General features: G+C 38.4%; 1 protein-coding gene and 1 long non-coding RNA gene across 2 annotated transcripts in view; one reads left to right on the forward strand and one right to left on the reverse strand.

Annotated features, from left to right (window-relative positions):
* The window catches only part of Chst9 (carbohydrate sulfotransferase 9), a 217037-nt gene extending 211876 nt beyond the window's left edge, over nt 1–5161 (forward strand). Inside the window, exon 4 of the mRNA XM_027935737.2 lies at nt 4070–5161. Coding sequence (XP_027791538.2) covers nt 4070–5161 — 1092 coding nt within the window. The remainder of the gene's footprint in view (nt 1–4069) is intronic.
* Nucleotides 5162–7755: 2594 nt separating this feature from the next.
* On the reverse strand, nt 7756–14446 carry LOC139702189 (uncharacterized). The gene is made up of 4 exons (XR_011704767.1): nt 14390–14446; nt 13410–13515; nt 11484–11655; nt 7756–10663 (listed from the first exon to the last, which is right to left on the reverse strand). It is a non-coding gene; the product is annotated as an uncharacterized lncRNA (long non-coding RNA).
* Between the last annotated feature and the right edge of the window lie 228 nt (nt 14447–14674).

Genomic DNA, 14674 nt, shown 5'->3' on the forward strand with positions numbered 1-14674 from the left:
GAAGGGGCCCAGAACACTAACCAGGCTGAAAATGCCAGCAAAGAAATCAGGACTTCAGTTTAGATCTAGTGGATCCAGTCCAAAATGTTAAAGGATGAAAAACGAAGTGTTTGGGGAAGACTGATTTCATAATAATTTTCAGGAAGACTAATTAGAGCTAAAGAATATCCAATTAAGAGGTGATAAATTTTAAAAGATAGAGGCATTATGAAATATAGACTAGCCAATTTACTTTCTGATTATGAAAGCAGCTCTCAGGATTTTGTGAGTGGGTGACCAGAAAGTGATAGGACCATCTCAGAAATAGAAAAGAGCTCAGGAAAGCCTCTGGTGGCTAGATGCATGTTTTCTTCAGGGGTAATCAGAATGAAGTACCCTCAGGAAAATGGAGGTGTCAGATTTTACTCTTTTTCTTACTGTTGTTATTCTCATTAGGGTTGTGATATAAGCCTCAAGGCTAACATGCCATTAGTTTTGATCTTAGTGATCGTCAACCCTTACTGGGCTTGGAAGGAAATGGAAGGGGTGATAAAGGGAGGGACCAACAGATCCTGGTAATGGGTTTTATAAGGTAAGTGATGGTAACATGAGGGATTCTGGAAGAAGGTCTGGTGGTCACCCATGAGGGTTTGTTGGGTGCTGGAGCTACCACTTTAGACAATTAACTCTTTTCCTATATATCAATTCAGTCAGAGTAGAGAAAATTGAACAAAGCTGAATAAACTAAAATGAGAATAAAGTTTGACTTGCAATGAGTGACGGGCTCGTCTCTCAGGTAGTCAAGTCAGCTCCCTGGTTAAACTAGTCCTGAGAAAGCTTCCTGATGATCAAAGGGAAGTGGATAAGCAGAGAAGGTGTTTCATCTGGTCTAGGTGAGAGTGGATATGAAATTTCTACCTTATATTCAATTTCTATCTCTTCTTACTAGTATATTCAAGTCTACCATTTTGTTTTTCTCCCCTGGATAGGAGAGGGACTCTCCAGATCATAGCTTTTATTTTTTTTAAATTCCCTTTGTTTATTTTCTAATTGTGTGGTCCCCAGAAGCCTATGGAACACCTGGATGGCTTTTTAAAATTAAACCCAGGAGCCTCACCCTTAGAGATTCTGATTTAGTGTGACCCCAGTAAGGCCTGGGAATCCAGAACACTAACAAACCTCTAGGGACTCCACAGCAGCATTGAGTGACTTTGAACCAATCTGATTTGGCAGGCAGGTAAGGCTACATGCCTCCACACCTACTTTAACACACGCAGCTATGCATGTGTGTATTTTATTTGTTTTCTTTTCTGCCAAAGATTGTTTGAACACAGATTTTTCAGTTCCTTAACAAGAAGTGGTCAACTATTTATCTAAGTTAACCTTGACTTTTGATAAATGCTGTGTTTTTTTTTTTCAACAAGGTCACAAAACAATCATTTGGAATCCCACCATTAAATAATAACCACATTTGTACTTTCCACAATTATTTATTGATCATCTTCTACGTGCCAAGCACTGTGTGTGCTAAGCACCCTGAGAATGAGAAAGATACGATCTCTGAAGTTATGTTCTAGTGTGATGGGGTGAAAAAAGATATCATAGAAGTACATAAGTAAAGTCATTTCTCATTGCAATTAGGGCTGTAAGGAAAATCAGCAGGGTGCTGCAGGAAAGAACGTTGGGGAACATAGTTTAGCCAGGGTGGGTAGAGACAACTTCTCCATGGAGGTGACTTTCTAACTAGCCAAAGAAAGAAGAACCAGCTGTGCTGGCTTCTAAGAGCTCAGGTAACAGTTGAAGGGGTCAAAGAACGGAAGAATGGGAAATAACAGTGAGCTGATGTTAATGGCGGACTGGGAGATGGTGAGGGTGAGACAGGCCCTGTTGATGGCCAGAGTTATGTGAAGTGAGAACTCTTCTGTTAAAGGCAAGGTGGTCAAGGAACTAAGTTTACTGGCCTGAGAGAGAAGTGGTTTCAGGAAATGAAGTTTCATCCACCTGAGAAACTGTATGGAAGCAGAGTGGGGTGGGGGGCGCGGAGGGGAGGGCAGTTTTCATTTAAAGAAAGTTATGGAAAGCAAACATTCCAAAATTCTCTGGAGATCAAAGGGGAGCTTGATGGACCATAGAGCATAAGGTCACACCGTGGAGGACTGATTTTGTTTTTGTTTTTGTTTGTGAAGCAGAAGAGCAAATTGATTAGTGCGCATGTAATGAAATACAAATTGCAGTGTGGATCATAATGGAAAACTGAGCGAGCAACTTTGAAATCCATTATGTCACTGGGATAAGTGGTATTACTACTACAACTACTACTACAACAACAATAATTATTATTTATGGGTGTAATAGAAGTAGTAATAGAAATATTCATGGCAATTTTATTTTGGTGCTAAATACTATGCTAAGAATGCCCATGCATGTTCCAATAACCCTGAGATCTTTCAAATGTACAGTCAAGTTGTATAGTGTTGGTGACAACTTTATGGACTACAAAGCATTGATTAAAACAAAGAAAGATATAGGGCTTAGAAGACATCTTGGTAGTCTCTAGAAAAGACAGCAGACAAATAATTTCAGAGTTGAAAATCCAAATAGATGAGTCAACAGTATACAAATAGAAGATTGGGGCAGCTCCTTCATGATGCTATACAAGTAGGTTAATGGTGATCAGGAAATATTCTCAATCCTCTTGCACTTGAAAAACAGCAACCCCCTTAAAGCTTGGTAGGTAGAAGGATCAAGAGGCCTGACTCCATCCAGTGCTTCTTTCCTCTGGTCTTTTACTCATTTTCTAAAAAATCCCTGGTCATCCTTGAAGACCTAATTCCATTCATTCATTCCTTCAACAAAATTTGAGAGCAACTACAATCAGCTAGGAACCATTCTAGATACTAGAGAACAAATGGTAAATGTAAGAAACTCTCCCCACTACTTCCTCTACCTCTAGGCTGGTGGCACATGCTATAGCCTAACTGTGTGTTATTTGTTTGTGAAAGTTCCAATACCATGCCAAGGACCCTGCACATTTATCTCTAGAATGGACTTTTCCATAATTCTTTCCAACTCTAAGAGAGGTCAGGCTATTTCTGTGCTTAGAGCCTTCCAAAGGCTCCTTAGTTTACCCAGAGTAAAAGAATAAGGCCTTACAATTTTTGTCTCTATCAGAGATGAGGATCTACCATGATGCCACCTTATAAATCCCAACTTGCAGGTCTTCCTTTACCCAGTTAATGCAAGAGTTATAGGAAGCATACAGTCAGATGAAGAGCACATGATAAATGGGTAGTAGACTCATCCTTCAGGAAAGAGAACTAATATCTCATTCTACTTTTTCTACTATTTTACATAGCAGAATGTCAACTAGACTTTTCTGGATTCCTTCGTTATTCTTCACTTTGGAAAGAGGGAAGTACTCATACATGAATGAAATTGTATGATATTATAACTCTAGGTCCCAAATTATTGTGATGAATAATTTCATAAAAATAAAACATTTTCCAAGAGAAAGAAATACAACATTTTCAAGTGCTTAGAAAACTGAAATGATCATCAAGATTTGATAATTGGCCTGTTATAATTTTTAAGTTGTAACATATGACTTTGAACTACACTGGGCATTAGAGTCACCAAAAACCAAACAAAAAAAAATCAATCAAATGCAACTATGTTTTATACCTACATTCTGATGCACTAAATTAGTACTTGAAGATAATATGCACACTAAAATATCAAGAATCACTGATGTACAGAAAAATTAAGCTACATATGATTGCACCATAGGCAAAATCAGGATTGAAATCCAGGGCCCCCTTCTCTCCATCCTGTAGATACTATTTTTCATTTCAGTCTGTTAATCCTGTCTGTGTCCACTCCGGGTGCCATTTTTCATTTCTCATTGTTGTGTTTCAGTGAAGAAGCTTCCAACAAGATATATGTTTAGCATGCCTTGCTAAATTGTTTCTGGCAGCTTACATGAAGTTATGTGCTCTGCTCAGTCATATTTTAAAACAAACGTGATGTTTCTTATCTAGTATGCCCACACTTGTGAATGTGCTTCCAACATTTCTCCTTTCTATTTTAGCAGAACCCCAAATTTCACATGCCTGAGGATCTGAAGGAAAAAATGGAAAATCTACTCAAGTCCCAGATACCCACTGCGATATTAACCAAGACCAGCCACACACAAGGAGAGAATCAAGCTCTGGATAAGATTTCAGGGTCATCATCAACAAACAAGTTGACTGAAAAACATCAAGGAACCAAGACTGTTTTCAAGAAGTTCAACGAGATGAACTGGCCTTTGGACATTCGGCCTTTAAACAAAAGTTTAGTTAAAGACAACAAATGGAAGAAAACTGAGGTGACACAAGAGAAACGCAGGTCTTTCCTTGGGGAGTTTTGCAAGAAATATGGCGGAGTGGGTCATCCCCAATCCCATCTCTTCCATATGGTATCCAGGATCTATGTAGAAGATAAACACAAAATCTTATATTGTGAAGTGCCAAAGGCTGGCTGTTCCAATTGGAAAAGAATTCTGATGGTACTGAATGGATTGGCTTCCTCTGCATTCAACATCTCCCATGATGCTGTTCACTATGGGAAGCATTTGAAAACGCTAGATAGCTTCGACTTAAAAGGGATATATACTCGTTTAAATACTTACACTAAAGCTATATTTGTTCGTGATCCCATGGAGAGATTAGTGTCAGCATTTAGGGACAAATTTGAACATCCCAATAGTTACTATCATCCAGTATTCGGAAAGGCGATTATAAAGAAATATCGACCAAATGCCTGTGAGGAAGCATTAAATAATGGATCTGGAGTCAAATTCAAAGAATTTGTCCACTATTTGCTGGATTCTCACCGTCCAGTAGGGATGGACATTCACTGGGAAAAGGTCAGCAAACTCTGCTACCCGTGTTTGATCAACTATGATTTTGTAGGGAAGTTTGAAACTTTGGAAGAAGATGCCAATTACTTTTTACAGCTGATTGGTGCTCCAAAAGAACTGAAGTTCCCAAACTTCAAGGATAGGCACTCTTCCGACGAAAGAACCAATACTCAGGTGGTGAGACAGTATTTAAAGGATCTGAGTAGAACTGAGAGACACTTAATCTATGACTTTTATTACTTGGATTATTTGATGTTTAATTACACAACTCCAGTTTTGTAGTTTGCATTTATTTTCTAAAGCTCTGTATTTACTTAATGTCACCCTCAAATCAGCTACTGTAATTTTTCTATGATTCTCTGTGTGAGAGAAATTTAACTGGGTGCAGTTGTTTTGATTTAATGATAATTTTTACCGAATGGCGTGATAGCAATTGGCACAAAGTTATAAGAAAATCACCTACTGAAGATATGTAAGCAACCCACATTTTTGGAAAAGAGCTGCTTTAGCATTATGGATCACATTGTTGAAGCAATAATCTAGCCAGCTGCTACATTAACTGAAAAACAGCCTCTTGAGATGGTAAAATAAGGATTCTAAAATAGCATGGATGTGTATCTATATTGTGGAATTCACAGTCTGACGTGCATGAATCTATTTTTAACAATCTGTGGCATAATCAAACCATTGGAGAGTTTTCTTACACCCTGGAAATCTTTCTATCAACTGTAATGATAAATCCATTTTGAAATGATATTTTGGGCTTGGGCATTTTCCTTCAGATATTATGTATTTATAGTATGAGAATATAGCAGAAAAACCAGATGAACCTACGGCTTTTTTATATTTAGCAGCCAATAAAAAATGCGCGACATGCTAAGATCAAAGCAACGAAAGCAACCTTTCTCTTCCAGAAAAACTTAAGAGGATTGATTCTGTTTCCTTTTGAGCCCTCCATGAAAAGACAAAATGAACACAACTGCTAAAAATCTTCATTTCTGAAGCAGACGGCTGAGAGGTTTAAGCCTCATCAGATCTAAATGTGCTCCTAATTTCAGTTTAATTGGGCAGAGGGGAAATCGTTTCAGGATGGAATAATCATCAAAAACAAAAGTTGCCCTTCTGAATATAGACCTCTAACAATAACAAAGTTTTATAAGAATATTATTTGAATCAAAGCATCATGTGCATAACTTTATATGTGGAATACACTCTAAGAATAGCTTTTGTTTGCAGGCTAATTATTCAGCTTGGGAATGACTTTTTAAAAACTAATATACCACTTCAAAGATAGGTTATGTTCTAGAGAATAAACATAACAAGAGCCCCTAGAAATGATTTTTAATAGGCTTATGCATAAGCAAATTAAGGTATTTTCTTTTTAAGTTTAAATATTCTATACTAACAAAGTAAAATACCATTGCATTCAAATGTTAAATCAAAGTCTTTGGAAAATAGGACCATGTGTCAATGTATTTTGGAATTTTTTTCCAAGGGATCCTAAATTAAAAGACACATTTAGATGATGGGAAATGTATTTTAATTGGTCAACTATTACCCTGAATTAAGCCAAGCACATGTCAGCCAAACCTCATTTAAATGCCTTTCTTGAACATTTTCTTCTCCCTAAGCTATGACTGATTATCAGTAAATATTAAGTAGTGTCTCTCAAGGAAAAGTAGCATTAGGGATTAAATATTGATAGACCAAGATTGTTACAGTCGTACTTATTTCATTTTCCCCTTCCATTTCATGCTGTCTATTCGTCAATGGTTCCACTCTTTACATACACCTGCCTGGGCCCATCTGTGCCTCTTAAGCAGTGAGTAAACTATAACAGGCTGAGTCATCAGAAGGATTAAACCTTCTCAACTGATGTTTTACTACTTTTCCATCCCATGCCCTTTTGCCTCTAGACCATACATGAGCTGTGTTTTACTCTAAGGTAATCTAAATTATATAAATGAAAATTTTGCCATTCTCTAGAGAATGGAGTCTTAGTATCTTAGAGACAGTGTAATTATCACTTTATAGAGAAAGACAGAAAATATAAAATAACCCAAGAAATCTGAAATTTTATCCTAAACTACACCAAGCTAGTTTTAGATGGAATCTGTAATAAAGGCAATTTTCTCAAAGATATTCCTAAAACCACATAGCAAAAAAAATAATTTTCTTTTCATAGCTTTGGAAAGAAAAAAAGATGGGAGCAAGGGTACTGTCCTTTTATTGGCATTTCTAATGGATTGAGGAGGGTGGGATACACACACACACACACACACATGATTATTCAGCTTTGATGATAGAGAAGGTGTGTGGCAGGGAAAAAAATGATGTACAATGCTCTCTGTCAATAGCTATTCTGTACCTTTTGCTGTATAGGCTCCTCCCTTATCTGTGGTTTCACTCTCCACAGCTTCCGTTAGCTGTGACCAACCATGGTCTGAAAATATTAAATGGGAAATTCCAGAAATAAGTCATTCATAAGTTTTAAAGTATGCACCACCCTTTGTAACATGATGCAACCTCTCGCCCTCCCATTCTATCTCACCTGAAACATGACTCACCCCTTTGTTCAGCGTGTCCATGCTGTATAAGCTACCTGTTCGTTGGTTACTTAGTAATCATCTATTAGCAGATTGACTATCACGGTATTGCCTTGCTTGTGTTTAAGTAACCTTTATGTAGTAGCCTGATACTACATCACCATGTCTGTATCATTCACCTCACTTCATTTCATCACACAGGCATTGTATGATCACACATCACCACAAGAAGGGTAGTATATTGCAGTGAGATATCTTGAGAGAGAGAGAGAGAGAGAGACCATATTTTTGCAAATTTTATTGCAATATATTGTAATAATTGCCAATTTCTTATTAGTTATTATTATTATTCTCTTACTGTGCATAATTTATGAATTAAACTTTACCACAAGTATATGTATAGGAAAAATATATAGCCTATACAGAATTTGGTACTACTGCCCATGATTTAAAGTACCCACTGGGGGACTTGGAACACACTTCCCATAATGAAAGGGAAGAACTCTATCCCTTTTCTGACCCTTCACTGAGGCTCAATTGAGTCTATATAACTACAGATGGTCCTTTGTTCTCTCATTCCTTAAATTAAACTCTCTGAAGCTGTATGTTCATATGGTTGTGCCTCCCAAAGACCAGGTGTGTTTTTGCCCCAGAAGTACAATCTGTTCAGGCACCTACTCTTCATTTTAGATGCCTTCTTTTCATGTTAGAACCAAAGACACCAGTCATTCTCCTGGAGTCCTTATGATTTTAAATACCTATGTCATTTATGACCCCTGCACTCTTCTGCTTTGCAAGCCAGGTCATGTCAGCCCTCATCATGTCTACCTGCGTATAAATTTGGGTGGGGACATCGCCGTTCCTTTGGACAGTTACAGTTTCATGAATTTAGCTTCTAAAGGCAATGACCACATCCAGACTCATCTTCCAGATGTCCAATGTTCCCATTTTAACACTAACATCCTTTAAGTGTAATTATGTGTCCTCTAATTAAACCCTAAGGATCCTATTTGTTTTTATAGGCAGCAGTAACACGATGGGCAGGCCCTTCACTCTGTTTTCCCCTGTCTGGAATTGCTATTAAGGTAACAAGTTGGCAATTAAATGCAAAGCCACAGTTATTTGACCTGGGAAGCTACCTATGGATATGCATTATGGATGTGATCGCATCCAGAAACCACCACAAACTTCAAAGGACGTGTGGTGAAGAACACCCAATTTTGTATTTCCTCATATGTGTTTGGAAATATCCACTAAGCCAATGGAAACATGAGACCGTGTGCTATATTCTCTAATTTTACAGTCTATAAAACATTCTCTAGCCATTCAAGAGCTACCTGACTAAACTTTATAATTAGAAGGGAGAAATATACTTTTACATTTTATTCAGGAATAATTGCTGTTCAAAAAGGTGTTATCCCTTAAAACACATAGTGATTGCAGAGGGGAATATATGAGCAAATATAGAAGATTTTATTAGCGTTCCCTTTGAGATCTCCTGCTGAGTTGGTAGAATTTGGGAATAGCAGGCAGCCAACACAGTAAACATCTTCATAATGTGAGATCTTACTTGGCCTCTTGGGGCATTTTCAGCCTCTAGGTCTTTGTGGTACATGGAGAAGCAGAAGTTTTTTTGCCCAGAATTAACATCCCAAGGTGTTCCGATATTTGAAGAAAGTTTGACCAAAGTCGTTCAATACTAGCTCACTCACCCAAAACCTTTGGAACAAAGCTAACTTCATTTAATCCTCCCAGGATCCTACCTTCTCAATCTCAATCATAATCATGATAATAATATTCATGATCACAGCTAACATTTATTCCATATTTCTGGGCATTGAGCACTGCTTAAGTATTTTCCATACATTAATCTACCTATTCTCCATCTAAGTAAGAACTTAGATGCTATTATAAGCAGCCCCCTCCCTTCACACATATAAAAAAGGGACTAAAAATGTTGTTAAGTAACTATCCAAAAGAGACAATTAGGAAGTAGGTAGGGAGCCAGGATAAATGCAAGCAGCAAATACCACTGCCAAACTCTTTTCTTAAAATATTATAAACTTAAGTAATTACTTTTGCTTTCTCTTACCTAAATTTAAAACAGCTAAAGGTATATATATTGCAATCTTGAATTTTTTAATACAAATATAAATATGTGTGCATTTAGTTAGTAAATTCCAAACCAGTTTATCCCTTTATTCCTGCTGACTCAAAGATTTTTGAAGAAATTAGTCTTCCCTTGTTCTACATTTTTTTTAAACCACCATTGATCAGGAGATGCTACATTTTTTAAAAATGAACAAAAAGACCCTGAAAAAAATTTAGCCTAATAAAAAGAAAATATCATTTTCACAAGAAATTCCAGATAGGAGCAGTCAAGTTCAAGAGGAATACAGCCACTTTCCTCACATAAGCACTTTCCTACTTCAGTAGCTACTCAAGATGGTCGTGGCTCAGCAGATGAGTCACAGTGACACCTCCACAAATCCTGTGAGAAACTAAGCAATTGTCCATTTGGCTGAGTTCTCATCCCCAGAACCAGTTATAGTAGTCAGATAACTGAACTGACTTAGGAAGATTGTAGAAAAGAACAGAGGAACCCGTTGACTTAAACCAAATGCAAGCACCATGAGAAAAGGTCAAGAGGGATAAGGGCTGAGCTAGAAAGCGAGGGGCTTCTCCTAAGCCAGCTGGACACACTGCCTGAAGAAGGCCAAGTCTGAGGAGTTGGGAGTCCTGCAGAACATTCCTCACACCATTCACTTCTCAAAGGGCCTAGTCACTCGCATCTCAGTTCTTCCCAAGGCCATAGCCTTCCATGCAAATTTAGTCAAATCCATTTAAGCCCTCATTTTTTTCCATCTCTGAGGCTCTTCTCAACTCTCACCAGTATTTGGAATGTTGTCTTGTCTATCTACTTGGACATTTGTCTCATGTTAACTCACCAAAGAATCTCAGATTATTCAATTTTGAAATCTCATCTCTTCATGAGCAATCTGATTGATCAGTGGGAAAAGTCAAAATTATTTTCTCATGTGACACACATCAGACACTTATGAAAAAGTGGAGACATTGCTTCCATGAGTGTTTTTCTTTTCTTCTTTGCTTCATTAATTTGTTTGTTCATTTGCGATCTGTCCCTTCTTCTGTGAACATAAAATCTCTGTTGTCTCTGGAACATGTCTTAGGTCTCCCAAGAGGAAAGGAACTGATTCCATCTGATTGACCTTGAACTCTGTCCAACAGAGGGAGACACAGAGAGTTATTGTAGCAAATGTTTTTGTTGCTGAAGGTTAAAGATCCTATTCTTCGTTTATATTTCTGCCTTATAACTTTCAGACACCCACAGGACCAGAGAAATTTTGAGAGAAGACACCAAGCCAGGGTAACCAAAAGGGATCTTTGCCACCTACCCTTACCATACTGACAGACACACATAGCCTAAAGGGTTGTAGACAAAACAATATTTTATATTTCTAAATGTATGAACTGTTTGATAATTTTTGCAAATAATCATGAAAAATCTCATGATTCCCGTCAATAGAAGAGCCTTTATTGTCATGACTAAGGTAGCAGACACCAGAAAAAAAATATTTTACACTCATTCAATGAAGAATAGTCCTAAATCTTGTCCACAAAATCTAAAAATAAAGTATTATCCCACCCACCATTTTATGAATGAAAAACCTGAGTATCAGAGAGGTTTAATAACCAGTCCCAGAGCCAGAATCAAGCCAAAGTCTTTCTGACTCCAAAATAGAGACCACACACTAGCAGCACCTAGAGCCAGATCCGGACATAGATGTATTTGCTTTGGCCTACAGTGCATTTTATTTGATATTTGTTAGCTGCCAACATTTTAAAACTGGAACTTTTTCCTTAACAAGATGGGATTTGTTACCCTATATCCTACATTCCCACTGGAAAACAGTTGGGCCCAGGTGAGGTGGGCTGGAGATCCCTCCATGTTCTCACTCCACCCTGCCACCTCCCCTGCCTGGCCCCAGGCCCCTGGCTTTCCACCCCTGCTCTGAAGTGTGTGTTCCTTCACCCACCAAGCTCACAAGGGAAAAGCAGGTGCCAAACATTTCCTTGACCATGTCCGCATTGTGCCAGCAGTGATGTTATCATCTTCTGTGTGTCCTTATCCTTGCTCAGGGTGCTGCTTGTCCTTGGGTGCTGTATCTAGTGTATCTCCAGGCAACAGTTCATTGTTTGAAGAAGTCTCTTTGGACCAAAGACAAAGATGTTGGGAGGAATCCAGTACCTTTCTTTGGCATCTTTCTGTCTTAGCCACTGGGTCCCCTTGGCAACCACATTCCTTCCCACTTCTTAGCAAAGATGAGGCATTCTCCCAAGCCCTGGGAACCTCAGGATCTAGGGACAGATACTGGCTCTGATTACTACATCCAGGTTGTTATTTTATAGCCTTCCTTCAAAAACCTCCCCGATTCAGAGGGTGTACCCACCCTTGCTTTACTCTGAAAGTGACTTGTTTTCCTGCTTTCTCATGCACACCTTCTATCTGAATTTCTGCTATTGCTGGGTGGCATCAGCATCCATAGGGACATTCCACTGGCTTTGCTCTTTATCCTCCCACTTCAACACTTAATCGGAGAAAACAGAAACAGCCCAAGTGAAGGGATAACCATGACTCTTGTGCCCAAGTAGCAGAAAACCTATGGCAAATAACATAGCACCTCATTTCATCCCTTCTTTATTCCAGGTCAAAATATTGCCAAATCTTAGAAAATGGTTTTATGGAGATATTATGAATGGAATTGTATTCAAAATGCTAGAGTGTCTTCCAACATAAACTGACAATATTATTGACTGCAATTATCCCTGGGGAAGGAACCGGATTTAATTTATTAATGCTTCAAAAATAGTGCATGGACCACCTGTATTACAGTTAGTCTAATTTTTGTTTAAAACAGAGTCTTAGATTCCACCCAAGATATGCTAAATCAGGACAACAGTGAAACCCACTTGGAAATTTCCTCCTAAACCCCTTCCTGGAATGATTCTTCTATACAGCAAAGTTTGAACATCACTTATGTGCATGTGATTTTTTTTTAAGTCCTGGTCAATTATAGATGATAAAATCAACTCTTTAAATCTTGTGACTTTGTTGAAAAATTAAAGACTCTTGGCTCAGAGGCAGGTTCACAAGTCTTGGTACCAAAGTCTTCTGTGGGATTTTGACCAGAACTGAAGCAGAAAGTTGGCGTCTGACATCTGCCAACTGCAAGAACTAGAGCTGAAATGATGAAGTGAGTTATGGGGACAGCACTGGGCACTGCCCAAACTTTCTGAAAGCTTTCAGACTGAAACAGGGAAATGGAAACTTTCCCCTGTTTGAAACACAAAAGACAAATGGGTACTGAAGGTAATTTTGGCAATTCGACTTCACACTGAACAAAGTGAAGACAATATGAGTTTCTCCAATAAAAAGCAAAAAACAAAAGCAGTTTTCAAATTGACCTAAGATGAATGAAAAATGGAAAATATTTGCTATTTGGTTATTAGTTTGAGAGCAAGTGCCCCAGGAAATATTTTGCAATTTAACTTAAATGGTAATGTAACTTAAATTGTACATTTTCTTGGACTTCATTAAGGAATTTGTCTCCCCTTGCCTTTCTATTAGGTTGAACCATATGACAATCAACATTTGACCAGCTTTGATGTACAAACACAGTCCTTCCATATGGTTCCACTAACAGTTTCAATGCTGCTCACCCAATTCCAGCCACATTAGATCTTACCTGGACTGATGAAAATAAGTTCTAGATGTTTTTTAACTTTAAAAAAGTAATTTTCCCCCTTTTAGCTTTCTTCTTTTTTTTATTTTTAACTATAATAAAATTTACGAGTTCACTGTTGGATAATTACCACGTCTGTGTTAGTCAGTGTTTCATTCCTATAATAAATACCTGAAGTGATGATAGGCCTACAGAGTAAAAAGGTTTATTTGGGCTCACAGTTTTGGAGGTTTCCATCCATGATTGGTTGGCTCCATGGCTTTGGGGGCTGTGGCAAGGCCTACCATATTGGCTGCAGTACATGGAACAATTGTTCATCTCATGTCTAGAATTCAAAAGAGGGAGGAGGAAAAAGGGGCTGGGGTTTCAGTGTCCCCTTCCAGAGCATGCCCCCAATGAGCAGAAGACCTCATACTAGGTTCCACCTCAAAGTTCCCACCACCTCCCCAAAAGCATCAAGCTGGGAACTAACTCTTTAAAACACATGAGCCTTTGGGAGACATTTAAGATCCAAACTACAACAACATCCACAGAGATTTTTCATCTTGAAAAACTGACATTACCCATTAAACCACAACTTCACTTTTTCTCCTTTCCCCAACTCCCAGACACCACTATTCTACTCCCTGTCTCTGTGAATTGGACTACTTGAAGTACATCAAATAAGTGGAACCCTACAGCATTTGTCCTACTGTCTAACTTATGCCACTTAGCATAATGTTCTCAAGGTTCACTCATGTTGTGGCATGTGTCAGAATGTGTCAGAAGGTCCTTCCTTTCCAAGGCTGGTTAATATTTCACCATATACAAAATTCTCCCCTTTAATCCATGCTACATCCTTTGAAAATAAGTATTTTTCAGCATCATTCAGCTCCCCCTCACACAGCCCCTTCACAAAACTTCTTATTGCTTGTCCTCAAGGCTCCCAAAACCATAACCCTTTCCCAGCTTAATCATCTAGGACCTGCATCAAATCCACGGCTCTCCAGCTCAATTGAACTAGTGGATTCTCTGAACATACCTCTCGATTTTCCTCTATTTTCTTCATACTCTTTGCACTGCCTGAAGTATCTATTTCTCCTCTCACTTTAAGGACCTTCTCATTCATCCTGCAATGTGATGCCCCCTACCACACCCCAGTGATCTCACTCCTCTTGCTTCGCCCACTCTACCTGGGACATCTCTTCCATTCTCCTTACCTTCACTCCACTTTAGACTGATGGCTTCCAGATCTCTCTTTCCAGCCACATGTCTGTTGAGAACTTTGACCCAGATTTCTAATTTCCTGCTTCACCTCAATGTCCCCTGGGCCCTTCTAACTCCACGTGACCAAAACTGACCTTGTAATCTAACCCCCAAACCTGCTGTGTCCATGTTTGTCCATGTTTATTTTATCATATAAAAAATGAGGATAGCAATACCTACCTCATAAAGAGACTATAGGAAATGCATGCAAACTGTTTAATAAGTGATCAATAGATTGT

The sequence above is a fragment of the Marmota flaviventris genome, chromosome 16 (assembly GCF_047511675.1).
Source record: "Marmota flaviventris isolate mMarFla1 chromosome 16, mMarFla1.hap1, whole genome shotgun sequence".
Taxonomy (NCBI): Eukaryota; Metazoa; Chordata; class Mammalia; order Rodentia; family Sciuridae; genus Marmota; species Marmota flaviventris.